Raw genomic sequence first — 15,755 nt, forward strand, 5'->3', positions numbered from 1 at the left:
TTTCTCTTTCTCTCTCTCTCTCTCTCTGTCTTATTAAGGATATTGAGCCGGATATATTGAACAACATAATTTAGCTTATTCTGACCGTTTATAAGGAGGAGTAAAAATGTTGTTAAAGATCCTCCTTTTACCTGGGAAATAGTTTCTTATGATCATCATCATGATAGTTGTGAGGCTTTTTTCGTTAATTTTATATTCATTCAATTTCTTTCATTTTATTTTTACATTTTCTTTAAATTTGTTTCCTTTCAAATGATAATCATTTGTGTTAATGTTTATTAAATTGAATTCACTTTAATTGAAAAAAGTATTCATTTCAATGTCTTGCATTTAAACCAACTGAATAAAGTCATCATTTAATTCCAATGTCTATTGTGCTTACTTTACCCAAGATCTTAACATATGATTTACATCGATTAAGTTGTTAATTTTACTGTTATATTGTTGCTATAAGGTTTGATTGATTAAATTTATTTGCATGATGTGATTGAGTATCTCTTGATTATAACACTGGAAAAACTGATGATCAAGGAGGTTTAATTAGTTAATATTACACATCATCGTTTATGTTTAAGATGAAAGCTTTTGATCAAGTTAAAAATCTTAATAATCTATAATCTGGATTGAATTGAGTCATTATTCCGTTTAATCTCAGACTTTTGCAACTTTTTATAAAAAACAAATGTATATTTAGTTTATTGTTTGCTATTAATTGTTTTTTTTGTTGTATTTAACTATGATTTTTACATGATTACCTGATTGTTGTGCCAAGCGTTTGTAGGGTTGGTTTAATGGCTGATGATCATTATTAGTTGCTCTTTTTGTATCATTTTAATAGTTGAAAACAAGATTCACTGATTGTTCACTCCATTTGGTCCTCTATCATTATCTATCTTCTTCTGTAAGGTGTTTTACTAGGAATCATGAAATGGTGAAGGTGAAAGTATTGAAGTGAATCAAGATTATTAGGGTTTACCTAACCGTGAGATTCACCTTTGCTCAGGTTAATGTATTAGGAAAAGGTTAAAGAAAGAGTCTAATTTAGTTGCCATTGAAAGGTTGTGATGAGATTCACTCAATTGTTGTTAGTTTATGCTGTTGGGATTTACAGTCAATTGGCAATATTTCAAGGCAATCGCCGGCTTTATCATCATTATCATCATCATCAGCAGCAGCAGCAGCAGCAGTAACATCAGCAGCAACAACAACAACAAGTACAACGCGCTCTCATCTTATCAACTATTCAGTTACAGTGAAGCGAATCAAGTTCACAGGAAATAACTCATCTTCAAGACTTTTACTTTTCTTCTTCTTCTTCTTCTTCTTACCTTTTCTTACCTTTTCTTACATTTATTTTCATCTGATTTCTTTCAGGTTGTTTAACAAGAAAGTAAAATAAGTTTACCAATATTATTAACTATCTTCAAACTAATAATAATCATGTTCATAATCACAATAATAATGGGAATTTTTGAGTTTAACATTTGAAAGTAACTTTCAATGAAAACATTTTAATCTTGAAACAAATTCGTATTTTTATTTTGATAACATTTTTCTGACAATTTTAAGGAAACTTTTCAAGAATCTTTTCAGTGAATCTATTTATTTATGGTTTTAACCTTTACTTGCATTTGTTTCATTGAATTTTGTTCAAATTGATTAAGATATATCTGATGATTTATTGTGAATCAATAATTCAATAAAGTTCGTGACACAACATTATACTTGAATATATTGGAATGATTTGTATCGGATCTGAATTGTCATGAAATATATCATACAATTGACTCCATGAAAAACGTGATTCAAATAAGAGGATTTCAAAGTGAATGTTAACACTCTGTAAGTTATTGTTTGATTTGTAAGACAAATAACAATAAAAATGATTGTTATCATTATTAACTGATTTCTTGTTAGTTATCATCAACAAATCATCAATCTCATCGTGATTTAATCTTTATCATCAAATCAAATGAAAATATTAATAATGCAATTTCACACTCCATGATAATATAATCTATTGAATTCAATTGAATTGAGTCTTGTATTGAAATGAAAGGAAAGATTGAAGCAAAAAATAAAATATTTTCATCCCAATAAGAAAGTAAATGTTTGTTAATAAAAAATTGATTGATGTCAATATATTTAAGGATGATTAAAATTCATTCAATTGATGATTAAACTCTCACCTCCCAAATGGTTAACTTTTCAATGCCTTGTAAACACTATTTAATATTTAATATATTGGACAATTAAGTTTAACTGAACCAGATTATTAAATGTGTTAATAAAATGAAAAAGGCCCACAAATTAACCGTTTGTTTGTGTTTACAGTTGTTTTAAAAATAAATAAAAATCTGACCACATTTAATGTTTAATCATGATTATTATTATTATTATTATGATTGGCAAATAAATTGTACACCTTGAAGAAGATTGATGAAAGTAAAGGTCTGAGCGGCCGTAAGGTTATGCTCTTGACCAACGTATGGTCCATCTGCTTGACCAAACTAACACAACATCAAAAGGTAAGCAAATACATTGTTATTGTCAGAGTCTCAACGCATTCTATTGATTATAGCAGAGACTCTGTTTAATGCGGCGAAATGTATCTTAAAAAGCATTTCCATTCTGTAATGCACCTTTAATATTCCAACCTCCCTCTTTTCATCTTTTCATCTTTCCCTCATTCTCTTCATCTCATTCCCTCATACTCACTCACTCACTCACTCTACTTCTCATCCCCATCAGCCCCATCATCATCTTCAGGCACTTTATATGTTTAACCTACTCTGCATAGGTTCATAGAGATGACCTTTCATAGCGTGTTTACTGATAATCATCGTCTTATGAATCGAGTGTTAGATCAAGGAAAAAAAATGATCTACAAGTTAACACAAGCTCTTCGTCCTCCTGTTGGCCCTTCAAGGTGTACCAAGATGGATCGACCTTTGCCTTCATTGATATTTATATTGTCAGTAGGAGTGGATGAAGCGAAGAGGGTTGGTGTGTTTGACGCGTGGCTAGAAAATCATCGATAATAAAGCAAATGCCAAATAACAACAACATAAGGAATCCAAAGAAAAATATAATTTCTTCTTCTTTTTTCTTTTCTTTCTCTTCCCTTTTCTCTAGCATCTTTTGGCCTCATTTTTGGTCCTCCAATTCAGTTTCGTGTCCAACATAATCATCAATGCATATTAACTGCTTACTCTAGTACCAATTGTTACGTTAGTTGAATTGAAAATTAAACACTGTAAAACATTGAAACATCATTTGTTTTGGTGTTATTAAAAGCATGATAATGAAGGTAAAAAATGTAAAGGGTTTGCTTTGAAAATATACTTACATGATATTAGTTGTTCTGGATAATTGTTGTTGCTGTTGGCTGTCAATCTGTTATCACCATTAACATTATGTTAAGTTGTTAAAACGATTGTCACCCGGCAGGCTTCATTATTAACCTAGGTACAGTGTAATGATAATTTTAATTAACAGTAAATTCCTAACAATTCCTTGCATTAAAATAAAAAGTAGGAAATTAAAACAGTGCTGACCCCAATTAGTAAAACCAAAAATGATAAATAACTATTGGCTAACTCAGCCGAAGCGTTTTCATTGCAATTAATGCGCCATTAAACTCGGCTATTTATTCATCACACTTTTTAATGTTAGTCAATTATTTTCAATTTTTTATTTGTTAATTATTTGTTCATTAGAAGTATCAAAGTAATGATAACCATCAATATAAATGTGACAATGTAAACGAAATTAATTGAAGGTGGAAACAGCAACTTGAAATCAATTTGTTGTATAACCATTTGTTTGTGTTTATTGACGGTAAAAAACTGTTACATTGAAGCTGCTTGCTTTATTAGCTTTTGTTGATGTTGTCTACTGTTGATTATTTCAATTTCAACTTGTTTCTTTTTTGTATCTTAAATAACATCAACATTTACATGATAATAATCAGTATAAATATGTGCTGCAATACCATCATCAGTGGACTTAAACATCATTAAAATGATTATCATCATTTGACCAGGCCTGAGGGTTACTTTATGCAATGTTTTTTTGTTATTAAACATCAGAAAGTATATTTTTTGGTCAACATTTTAACCCATTGATGGAGGATAATGACAATGTTGATGATAATGATAATTACAATGGTGCTAGTGTTGGTGATGATGATGGTGATGATAATATCCGTCAATTGTTACTCTCTTGCCTTTTTTAATCATCATTCCAATGCTATAACTGGACAGTTTACAGTTGATTTGTAAAAGAGAGCAGACATTATAATAACCATTACAATTAACTATCCTTAACAGTTATAATAGTTGTAATTATCATTCCTATCTATTGTGGGTGATATTTTGAGACTTCAATCCATGAACATTGTCGGTTAATCTTGACGGAAGTTGGTTCCGTTCAAGTTGAACCCTCGAGGTTTAACCCAATAAGCCTTTAAAGTTGTATTTATAAATAGATGCAAATATCTGTGTTATATTTTGAGTCTCGTGCCATTTACTTTATGAGTTAACATAAATAATGAAAAGTTATTAATATAAGTGTTCACATCTGGACTATTTTTTGGGTTATTTTTTTCTGGTTTTGGTCGACATCAGTTTAAGGTGAACGGTTGAAGGTCAGAAAATGTCAATCGTGTTTAACCCAATTTTGAGTGGAAACAGTTTGACTCTTTGAATATTTAATCAATCACAAGCATTTGGTCAACTCTTTACAGATGATTTTGTTTTTGACAACGAGATTAACCATTGATTAACTAATGATGATGTATTTGCAAGTCAATGAGACAACTTAATGCAGATTCAACATGAAGATTAATGGTTCAAAGACTCTATCAGCTTTGATTGTTTCTGATTGCAAATTATCAAGTAAAATAAACTCCCATAGACTTTAATTAATAAAATCAAATTCATCAAATAATAAATGAAATTGTTGAAGTTTATAGCAATTTAAATTGTTCATTAATTGAACTGAAAAACGAGCAATTAAGTTGAATCAGAGGAAATAATAATGATAATGTTAGTTGATGTCAGTGAAAAGAAACACAAAATAGTCGAAGCGAAACAAAATAAGTAAGAAGATGATATTGAAAAGGAATGGGAAAGAGAGAGGAATGAAGATAATGGAAGAGAGGAGAGAGGGAAAGAGAGAGATGATGAGAATGATGATGAGGATCTTTGGACGGTGTTTGGGCCATCGGTGGCGAATGGTTTGTAAGTTGAAGAAAGAAGAGAAAGAACGAAAAGAAAGAAAGAAAAGTATGAATGAAAACAAGTTTGACAGTAAGGTGAGGCTTTATCATCATCATCATCATTTCTGTCTTTCTTCCCTTTCTTTCTCATTCTTCTTCTCTTTCTTCTTCTCTTTCTTATCATCATGAGTGAGTTGCGCACATTATGAGTGAGCTTAAAGAGCGTCAATCCAAGTCTAAAGTCGTTCTCAGTTCCAAATAACTTAACCTTAACGTAACTTGTTTTATAACTCAAAGTGCTTTACTAACATTCAAACTTCAACTAAACTCAACTTTTGTAATAACATGAAAAAATGTCTAATTTTTGTTTCTTTTTTACTTTAAGTAACTTTTTTCATCTTTTAATGGATAATTCAATATCCAATTAATGGTCAACACAATCAATGATTAAATTGATTGGTTTGTCACAATTAATTGTCTTCCAATAGTCGATATCTTTTTCATTATCATTTAAACTCTAATTTTTTGGATTATCTTTTTGCTTTCATTGTGTTCAATCAAATTGTGGATTTTTGTGAAAATTATTATTACAATGGATTATTTAATTGCTTCTAAATTGCACACAATTCTAGTTTTGTTGTTAACAATTAATGGTAAGTTTATTAATCATCATTAATCAAGTAAATCCACCTTTCAATCAGTTCTTTGTTTCTTTTCATTCCAACATTTCAAGTTGAAATTGTTTCATTTATTGGCAACTTATTTATGGTTAACGATTTAATTGCAATCGAGCAATTAACCTTATTTTAGGATTAAAAGTTTAATCAAAAGATGAGAAAAGAATCTTCAATATTTCCAATTAAATGATAACTATTTTAACTAATAAACAGTTATCCTAAATGGATATTTGAAAGTCAGTTTAATAAATGAAACAAGATTAATGCTCAAACTATCAAAATATAATAACAACTGAAATATTTTTTATACTGAAAAAAGTGCAATTTAAATAAAATGATATCAATTACCTTATCATTGAATCCCTTGCCGTTGAGACACAAAAAATACTTGAATCCATTATTCAAGAGTTAACCCAAAATACGGTTTCTATGAATTAACCTGCAATATTGTCATCTATGAATGGACTTTTTTCAATTCACTTCATACTTTGAATTTTTTGCTTCTTGTTTTTTTCCTTCACTTGCCTTTCCTCTCTTTCTCTTCTTTCTTTTTTTCTCTTCATTTCTTCTTCTCTTTCTAATCTTCTCTCAATTCTCCTCCTTCTCATCTTATTCACCTTTTCTCACAACTCACCGTCTATCACCAAAAAAAGTCTCAAAAGAAGAGCGTAAACTAGAAAATACCAAAGATTGTACTTTTTTCCTGTTCTTTTTTTTGTTGTTGATGTTGATTTTGGTGCTTCATTTTATCATCATCATCATCATCTTCTTTCCTTCTCTTCTTCTCTTTCTTTATTCACCTCACATTCTTCATCTTCTTCTCTTTCACCTTCTCTTTCTTTCTTCTTCTTCTTAACATGTTGTTTCTCATCCACTTTTTATCCTCTTCTTATCATCACAGGTTACAACTGTACCTGTTACTTTCCCATAGAGTATCAAGGTACTTTTATGATGCAAACCCAAGCTTCATCTTCATCATCATCTTCTTCAAATGAAGTCACATATTCGGAGATTACCATTGAAGCTGATGCCATATCACCATGGGGTTCATGTCATGAACGCAATGGAACCAATGTTATCCTAACTGACTCAACTGGACCAGATACAAATTGTATGAGATGTTTACATTTATCACTTAAAACTGGTAATATATTACAAATACATGCTGAAGGATTGGCTCGATGTTACACTAATGTTGAAGCTGCTAAGGCCACTTGTCCAACCGATAAAACTCTGAAAGAGAATAGATCAACATTAGAATTAATCTTATTTCGTAAGTTAATTACAATTACAATTTATATTTATAGCAATTCTTTGAGTAATTTATCCTTCAATGTATATTATACGAGAAACAAGGAAAAATACTTGTGTTTTCACTCCCTGATCATGTCGAGATTATTATCATTTCGGTTGTCACTTTTTTCTTGTTATATTATAATATTTATGAATAGACATTGAAGCCTCTTCTCACATCATAAAAACCTGTCCATATTTTGTGGGGTTCATCTCATTGACAAACCTTATTTCCTGTTAACATTCATTGTTCCCAAACATTGTTAGTGTTAGCACCTTGCAACCTTATAGCTTCCGGTAACTTCACAGGATCAACATTTTTTTGTCATAATATTCATAGGAATATAATGGCCAGTTTTGGGTCCTTCTTGTAGTTATTTTCAGTCCTTTTCACTACTTGTTTTGGCTACTTTTTCATTCCTTTTTCTGCTTCCTCTTCGTAATTATCTTGAATCTTGATTGTTCCTCCAAATGTACAATTTTAATTGATTGTTAATCCAGTTGACTTGACCTTGATATGGATTCCTTTAAATACAAAAATAAGGTTTCATTAACTATTAATAAATTAAAAGATAAGCAATTAATATTGTGATTGTTTAGATCACGATTTCAACAATAATAGACTTACCTTTTGAAATTGAAATGAGCTTCTATTAACTAACTTACTTGATTCATTTCATTATCATCTAATAACTTTCATAAATAACCTGTTTCTTCTCGTTATAATATACATTGATTATGTTTACTTCATCATCATCTTCATCTTCATCTCCTTCTTACTCCTCATACTTTTCATATTCATCATAATCATCAAACTCATTATCATCATTATCATGTTCATCATCATGATATTAATTCAACTTTTCATTTACCAGGTAAACATATTCCAGTAGAAAATATTGAAACAATTGAAAAGGTTTTCTGTCCGATTAATGGTCGTTATAAGTTGACTTATACAACAAACAATGGTGAAGACCAATGTACTTCAAGTCCATCCGATATATCCAATTGTCCAAAAGGGAATGTCCTTTCAGCTCGTTTCCGTAAATGCCAATCAATTCCTGATCAAGGTAAGAAAAGAAGAAATAAATATTCATTATTTAATTATTGAAACTTATTGATGAAATGTTAATTGTTTTTAAACAGAAATACAATTTCAATGTTTGGGTGACTGGGAAAATACTAACGGAGGAAGTGACAGATTCATCGCTCTAATGGACCTTTCATCGGAACCAAGAAATAGACCAAAATATCGATGTGGAGTAAGTGCACAAAAAGACATTATTTTAATACTAATCATCATCTTTATCCGTTGGTTTCAAATATAAAAACGGAAATGGGTTGAAGATGACAAAAGGTGCTTTACAGGAAGTGTCTCATTTAATATGTACTTGGAGGGTGAACCTTACTTGGGTTAGTCTATTGACTCAACCATAGACTCAACTCAACTCTAGACTGAGATATTGGTTAAAGGATCGTTAGTGCCTTTCATTGGCATTATTATTAATACTCAGACTAGGCCTTGACTTGACTTGATATTCAATTAATGAGTTGTTTTAAGCACAAAAATAGTCAATTATTAGTTTATAAATGTTAGGATTTCCGTTGAAACATGTAATAATAATAATAATAATAATAATAATATCCAACTGTGAATATCTTCTTACAATGTTAGTCTTGTTTATACATTTTCAATTCACTGTAATTCATTTTTAAATTTTCATTATGATGATGACGATGATTGTCAATCATGAAACTGGTAAATGATCAGGATGATTATGATTATGATTAAGTGAGAGTGCAATGGTGAATTAAGAAGAAAAGAAAAGCAAAAGAAGAAGAAAAATCATCTTTCAAATGCTTATTTCCTTCCTTCTGTAATATCAATTTTCGATATGCTTTTTAACTCTAAATGCGTACAAACATGAAACACCCTGAGATTTTTCATTATTATACAATATCATTCATTCATTCATTATCATTATATTATTATTGAAAGGTTTTACACTTGAGCAAGAAAAGGCTGATTACCCATCATAATAACCATCAGCATCATCATCATCAGCATCTTCATGGTGAAAATTCATTGTTACATTGTAAAGTATCTGAGTTGTTATTGTTTATTGCTATTGATATGCTTTCTTGTTTGATACACTGGTTAATTCATAATTTCATGTTTAATTATTACAGGCATTATTAGCTTATATTAATGGTTAAACTTGATTTACCCATTGAATTAACTAAAAATAATTGTTAGTAAATTGTCAAATTGTTACTTACTTGTTACAACTAGTTAATAATTATGTACACATTAACAGTCAATATTGATCAATGTTTGGTTCACAAGTAAAAGTTGGTTAAACTGGAACAACATTGTTTATTGATCAAGGCGTTTCTATCTTTAAAGTTAATCATAAATTATTGCCAATTCCCGATGAATTTGAGGTTCTCATAGGCCAATCCTGTTTCCATTTTATACCGATTTTGTTGAATATTTTTGGCCTTTTTTCATAGCTGAAGGCTCTTTATGGTTCAACTTGAAATCTGTTTGAAGGTCCAATTCATTTTAACCAATTTCCTTTCAATGTTAATCAGTTTCTTTACCATTCCTTAATCATCATCAACTGTAACCAACCAACTCGTAAAAAATGATCAACATGAGAAACTGAATTGAAAGGAATAAGTTGATGCAGGGAAAACGAAATGGCAAAATAATCTTTTAGTTTAAAGTGAAAGATGATCAAGACTTTCCGGTTCAATAGGAACTAGGAATTTGTTAATATATAATACACAAGATGAACTTTCCATTAAAGCAATCGATTTAACCATTTAACCAGCTTAAAAGCCTTCTAGAATTGATTATTGTTGTTATTAAAATACAATTACGTTGACCAACACCGGTTTTTAAGCTTCAGCCAGTCCATCTTTAAGTTAGAGATTCCTTCTTTTTCTTCATGGATTCTTGGTTTCATTGATAATATTATATATTGTAATATCGATAGTTGAACAGTGATTGTTGCTGTAATTGTTGAACATCAATTGATTGAATTGTTTCTTGACTGTCTTTACTTGAATCCTTTATTTTGTTATAACACTTCAATGGGTGTAACAACAGCATTGATCCTTAACCCGTTGCCATACTTTTATTGACAAGGGGGGTACCCGAGGTCATCCGAACCGATTTCAATAATTAGTGTGTCATTGAATTCGTCTTAGCAACAAACAATATAGTTCGTCTTCTTTTGAGTAGTAAATGGACAGAAGGGCCGAAAAGCGCCATTTATTGTCTATCGCTATGCATAGATCAATGTGAAAGCAATAATATGAACCTATTGCGATGAGCCTTTTTGTTTCACTCATTTTGTTTTGCTTGCTCTTTACCATACTTTACATGTAAAAAATTGAATTCTGATTTTGTTTTTCTCGTTAATCTTTAATTTGCTACCCGGGAGATTTAGAGACAATTAAACACTCATAAAACCTCATTGATTTCTGATAAAAATATTAACTTTTATTCGGATGACCTCGGGTACTTCCCTCGTGAGTAATAAATGCTCATAACTTGCTTTGTTGATCAATATTAGTCCATCAACAGTTTACTGATTATTATCACAAGGTTGGTTGTCTTGATTGTTCACAATTGAACTTTTTTGATGATACAATATATTCTGGTTGAGTCTGATAGTGAAAGTTTTATTGAATGATGACAATAAGCTGTTCATAAGGAGACACAAAAGCACAAAAGGCTTTCCCTTTTCGTTGTTGTTATAGACTGGATATAAATGATTGATTAACCATAAATTAATTAGAGTCACTTTAGATCAAATCTTGATCTTTGACAAATAAAAATATTTTAAAGCACAAAATAATTCACAATTAACACTGTTAACTAATTATAAAACCATTTGTTTTATTTTTAGATGTTTCGGGAAAACTCAACCAACGGACAAATTTATGTCTCACTCTCAGCTGATTCAACTTGCTCAACCAATCTCGTTAATGCAAGGATTGGATATGAAACATTAACATTGACTCCAAGTAAGTTATTTGTTTATTTGATTAATAATTATGAGATACTTATGGTCAGTTATTTGTCAATTAGTAAATTGTCAAGAGTTTGCTAAACAATCTCAAGTTCTGTTAATTAAACATGACTTTGAATTGGTGCATTTCATTCATTTACACTTACACGTTAGTTGAATGACTTGAAGCCATTTATAATTGAAAGAGTAAATTGATCAAAGCTAATTAACTTAACTCTTGTTTATTGTCAATCAACAGCAATTGGTGATAAAATAATGACTCGATATCCAATTACTGAGAGCATCAAATGTCGATTTCCTGATTGGACTCAAGGAAAATGGGATCGAAGTCGAATCGATGGAAATCAATTCAAGTTTAAAGATGTGGTCAACAACTACAGGACATTAACATCAAAATGTATAATGAGACAATCAAACACACCAAATGATAGATTCATTGTTCACAGTTCAACTCAATGGTAAGTCAATGAATCCAATGCTTCAGCTGATTGATCAACAATTTCATTTCAGTTTACCAACAATTTGCCAAAAATGATTTGTTTTTTCGGTTTGAATGAACCAGAAAAATGGTAAAAGTAAATGTGAAATTGTTGATTTTCATTTTGATTTGAATGTTTTACTTACAAACCTTTCCATTAATCATTTAAATAGCGGTGAATCATTTTACACTTGTGTTTGGATGAAAAGACGATCAGCTAATACACTTGAGTTTCAATTCGGTGCCAAATCAAGTCCTAATTTATTGGCTCATTTATGTGATGATCAACATTTTACATCAAACAATTGGATAACCCAAGGACGTAAGTTAATTAAGAAATGAAATAAATTGATTTCATTTTAAATTTGATTCTAAATTTGAACAATTTCTTGTTTTCCAGGTAAAATCGTTACAATTCAAACTCCTTGTCCAATTACCGGTGATTATACAGGAATCGTTCCCAATGTAACTGGATTATGTGCAAAAGTATCATCTGATTGTAATAATCCTGATATAATGTATCATTCAGTTTCCAGTTGTGAAAATGCATCTCATGTTTTTGAAGGTAAATACTATTTTCATGAGAAAATAATTGAACTTTTTTGACCCAAAAAAAGGAAACATTTTATTCAGTTTTTTCTTGAATAAAGTTTCTATTAATTGAATGATAAATTGTAAAGTATTTGAAATTAATGACAAAATTGTTTGGTTGGTTGAATAAGACACACAAATTGGTGTAATTGTAGAGTTAACTGTGAATTGCTATTATTATATTCATTCATATTCATCTAGATCATTATTTTTCGTTTGATTTTAATTCACTTTTTATCACCATCACCATCATCAGAACCATCATCAGCAACATCATCATAATCATTGTAATCATCTTCATCTTAACCATAATTTTCATGATAATTCTCATCTTTTTCATTTCAACATTTCATTGAAACTGACCAAACCCAATCTCATTGTGAGTCTTTCATTTGTAAAAGTTAATTGAGTTAACTATATTTAAGGACACAATCAAATAGCGATATCAATCTGAGTTGAGTTGAGTTCATTTTAATTGTATTCAATGGTTCGTTGAATTTAAAATCTGATTAATTTTTGCATTAATTCACTTTAACCACAGTTCCTTAATCAACAAACCAACTCAACCATTTTGGTCAAACTTTTTCATGTAGATTCGTTTTAATGAAAATCACCTTTTTAATAACAATTATCTTTAATCAATTACAGAGCGTGAATATCGTTGTTTAGGGAACTGGGAAGAAGACGGAATCCTTTATACATTCACTCAACGCAGAGACGCAACTGGATATCAATGCTTTGTAAGTATCATCAACTGATTATTGTTAAATTATTAGTTGATTGGAAATCAATTGAAATATAAAACTCTTACAATAACATAATATTAACTCTTGCAATTTATGATCACATTTAGGCTGGTAAAATCTTGGGCAATGGTGAAGTTGCTTACATCAGAGAAGCTGGTGAAAATTGTATTCGAGCTGAACATCCATTAACTGTTGGAATGAAAATCACAAAGCAAGGTAATTACTAATTAGATTGATAATCAAATAAAATAACCATTTGCAAGTGAACGGTTCACTTATTTCAAGTTCAATGAAATGGCGGAAATGATGAGCTTCATTCAATGTTAATCATTTTCAATTGTAAATGAAAATTTTAAATGAATCCAATTTTAAACTAGAAATGACTTGTTCCCAAAGACCCATTAACCAGTTAACATATAATCACTCATCATCCTGCCAATTGATCTTGATCAATATAAAAGTCACATTTGATTATCCATTAATTCATCTTAATTTCTTCATTGTATTCAACAATTATCTTTACTTTTCATTATTAGTGGCTTGTCAACGGATCATTACAACGACAAAAGCTCCTTGGCCTTTAAGGACTGATAGGATATACCAAGTGCACAAAGCTCAGCCATCATTTCAACCAGCACTAAGAACTGTTTCGACTAAACCGATAGCTCAACCTTTACCTCATCATATTCCTCGTCCAATTCAGTCCATGTTGGGATTCAATGACAACAACCCTCATTGGTACCAATCTGATCCTCCAGCTAAAAAGATATGGAAACCTGCTTCAAGTAAGTTACCTTAACAATCACAATAAAACTCAACATTAACATTAACATTGTCAATTAATTGTTGTATTTCTTCTCCCATTACAGTTACACCATTTAAACAATCAAAAATGCACAGAAGTTCAGGATCGTCCATTTGTCCAATAATTTTATTAACAATCGCCTTTGCCTTCCTCAGTAGTCTGGTCAGATAGACAACTTTAAATCGATATACTATTGTTAAACTGTGATTAACTTGTTACCTATTCTTGCGATTGTTCAAGCCAAATCGTATCTTTGGATTGTCTGTCACTAAACATTCAGCATCCAAAGCGACCGAGAAATACAATGAAAAATGACAAACCTAACGTTAAATCAACTAGTCATTTGTTGGTACAAGCTTTGTTAGATGAAGGTTTGTATTTCTAGAACTTCAAGCCTTATTTTTCCGAAATTATCTGATGTTAATTTCCTTATCTTTTTATTATCCATTTCAGAATCTAAAACCATGAAATATCTGATTGCCATTGTCTTTTGAATCAACTACAATGGCTAAAACCACACTAAATGGCAAATTATTTTACATATTTTTTTATCGCACCAAAAAAACCCCGAGTCAACTATCTTAACCAGTGAATTATCCTAGTCAACCAAATTGAATTTAAATAAAAAGATATTGTTTAACAAATTTATTCATTCAGTGTTAAGTTTATTTCTTACAACCATAAGAACCCTGGTTCTGGTGGACACTGTCCAGTGAATCTGATAGTTGGCTGTTGACCTAATCTCTGAACCGTCAAATCCGTTTTTCACTTGCTTTACAACAAACAAAAACACGATCTAAATCTCTCGCTCTTCCAAGGTTTGTCCACTAATTAGAATTGTCTCAATTATAATGAATGGTAACAAGAAGGTAAACAGCAATTAAGCCTGTTGAGACTGAAGAGGAAATTTTTTTTTCTCCTGTTTTTTCCCTCATTTTTGGCTTTGATGGTTGTGAACAATTTTTTGATTTAACTTGCACTCTTTGTTGATTTGTTGTTGTTTTTTCCACCATAAACTTGAGCTTACCTTCCAGAAGATATGCATCGTTGGTAACAGTTGACGATCCTAAAATGAATATCTTTTTTCCCTTCAGTTTTTTGGCTTATCTGCTGTTTAGCTGTCCAATTCACATCAAACAGCTTTCTGTTGGCAGCAACCGAGAGATAACAATTTAACAGCTAACTCTACTTATTAATATCATTTCGTCTACTTATAATAGCAATTATTGTCAGTTATAACTAATCGAAGTGTGAATAATAAAAAAATACTGTTAATTTATATTAGATTCAATTTTGTAGACATTCAAAGTCTATTCTAAAATTTTTATCCAAATGTTTAATTGGTCGCCAATTATGTAGCTAATCAAGTATGAAAGGCACGTTTTCAAGATGATAAAATAGCCTGGAAATAGCGTTTTTCAACATTTTTCCCATTCTATTACTTATATCAAAGACTGGTTCAAAGTTATTCAAATTATCTAACAGTGATTATCTCAACATCTCCGCATCTTCAAAACATAACCCAGAGTTTGACCGTAATTTTTAATCTGGTTTTACCTGCGTTACTTGCAAGTCATTTTATTGTCCATCAATCAATTAAATGACTGATTGTAACAATTAGCTCAACACAAATCTATTACATATAAACCCAGGCTTAAAGAAACGGCATTGCTATTTCTTACAGTTAACTCAAAATACCTGTACTTACAAACTAATTAATTTGAGCAAAATTGCGTTAACTTTTTAAAGCAAATTCAATGAGACTCTTTAAAGCTAACGTGGCGTCACCTCTTGACTAGTTTTGCTACCATTTATTTTATTTTTAATTGTCAATTGTTAATTGTCGTTTACAGTCAAAGAAAATGAGTTTGGCATGAAATGATTCAACTTGGCACATACAA

The 15,755-nt window shown here is 30.4% G+C and overlaps 1 protein-coding gene and 1 long non-coding RNA gene across 4 annotated transcripts; one reads left to right on the plus strand and one right to left on the minus strand.

Moving 5' to 3' along the window:
* Positions 1-2,097: 2,097 nt before the first annotated feature.
* Positions 2,098-3,563, minus strand: LOC107360215 (uncharacterized). Its single transcript, XR_001568251.3, has 2 exons — positions 3,350-3,563; positions 2,098-3,254 (listed from the first exon to the last, which is right to left on the minus strand). It is a non-coding gene; the product is annotated as an uncharacterized LOC107360215 (long non-coding RNA).
* Positions 3,564-3,667: 104 nt separating this feature from the next.
* LOC107371122 (uncharacterized) lies at positions 3,668-14,499 on the plus strand. Of its 3 annotated transcripts, none has more exons than XM_089267816.1 (14): positions 3,668-3,840; positions 5,607-5,874; positions 6,800-7,171; positions 8,067-8,261; positions 8,338-8,453; positions 11,112-11,229; positions 11,473-11,692; positions 11,886-12,034; positions 12,113-12,277; positions 12,952-13,043; positions 13,157-13,265; positions 13,586-13,834; positions 13,919-14,225; positions 14,308-14,499. In XM_089267816.1, exons 2-13 carry the CDS (start codon positions 5,814-5,816, stop codon positions 14,023-14,025), a joined length of 1,953 nt encoding a protein of 650 aa, XP_089123942.1. In that variant the 5' UTR covers positions 3,668-3,840; positions 5,607-5,813; the 3' UTR covers positions 14,026-14,225; positions 14,308-14,499. The 3 variants fall into 3 exon arrangements, with proteins under 3 accessions (XP_089123942.1, XP_089123944.1, XP_089123943.1); XM_089267817.1 differs by having other exon boundaries at positions 3,715-3,840; positions 5,854-5,874; XM_089267818.1 differs by lacking the exon at positions 5,607-5,874 and having other exon boundaries at positions 3,704-3,840.
* The last annotated feature ends 1,256 nt before the right edge of the window (positions 14,500-15,755 follow it).

Source organism: Tetranychus urticae, chromosome 2 (genome assembly GCF_039701765.1).
Source record: "Tetranychus urticae isolate SD_2017Ah chromosome 2, NJAU_TeUrti_SD_1.0, whole genome shotgun sequence".
Classification (NCBI taxonomy): Eukaryota; Metazoa; Arthropoda; class Arachnida; order Trombidiformes; family Tetranychidae; genus Tetranychus; species Tetranychus urticae.

Coding starts and splice junctions, on each gene's coding strand:
- LOC107371122 (XM_089267816.1), top strand. CDS start 5,814: ATGGATTATTTAATTGCTTCTAAATTGCACACAATTCTAGTTTTGTTG. Junction 8,262..8,337: donor CCAATCAATTCCTGATCAAG/GTAAGAAAAGAA, acceptor GTTTTTAAACAG/AAATACAATTTCAATGTTTG. Junction 13,266..13,585: donor AATGAAAATCACAAAGCAAG/GTAATTACTAAT, acceptor TTTCATTATTAG/TGGCTTGTCAACGGATCATT.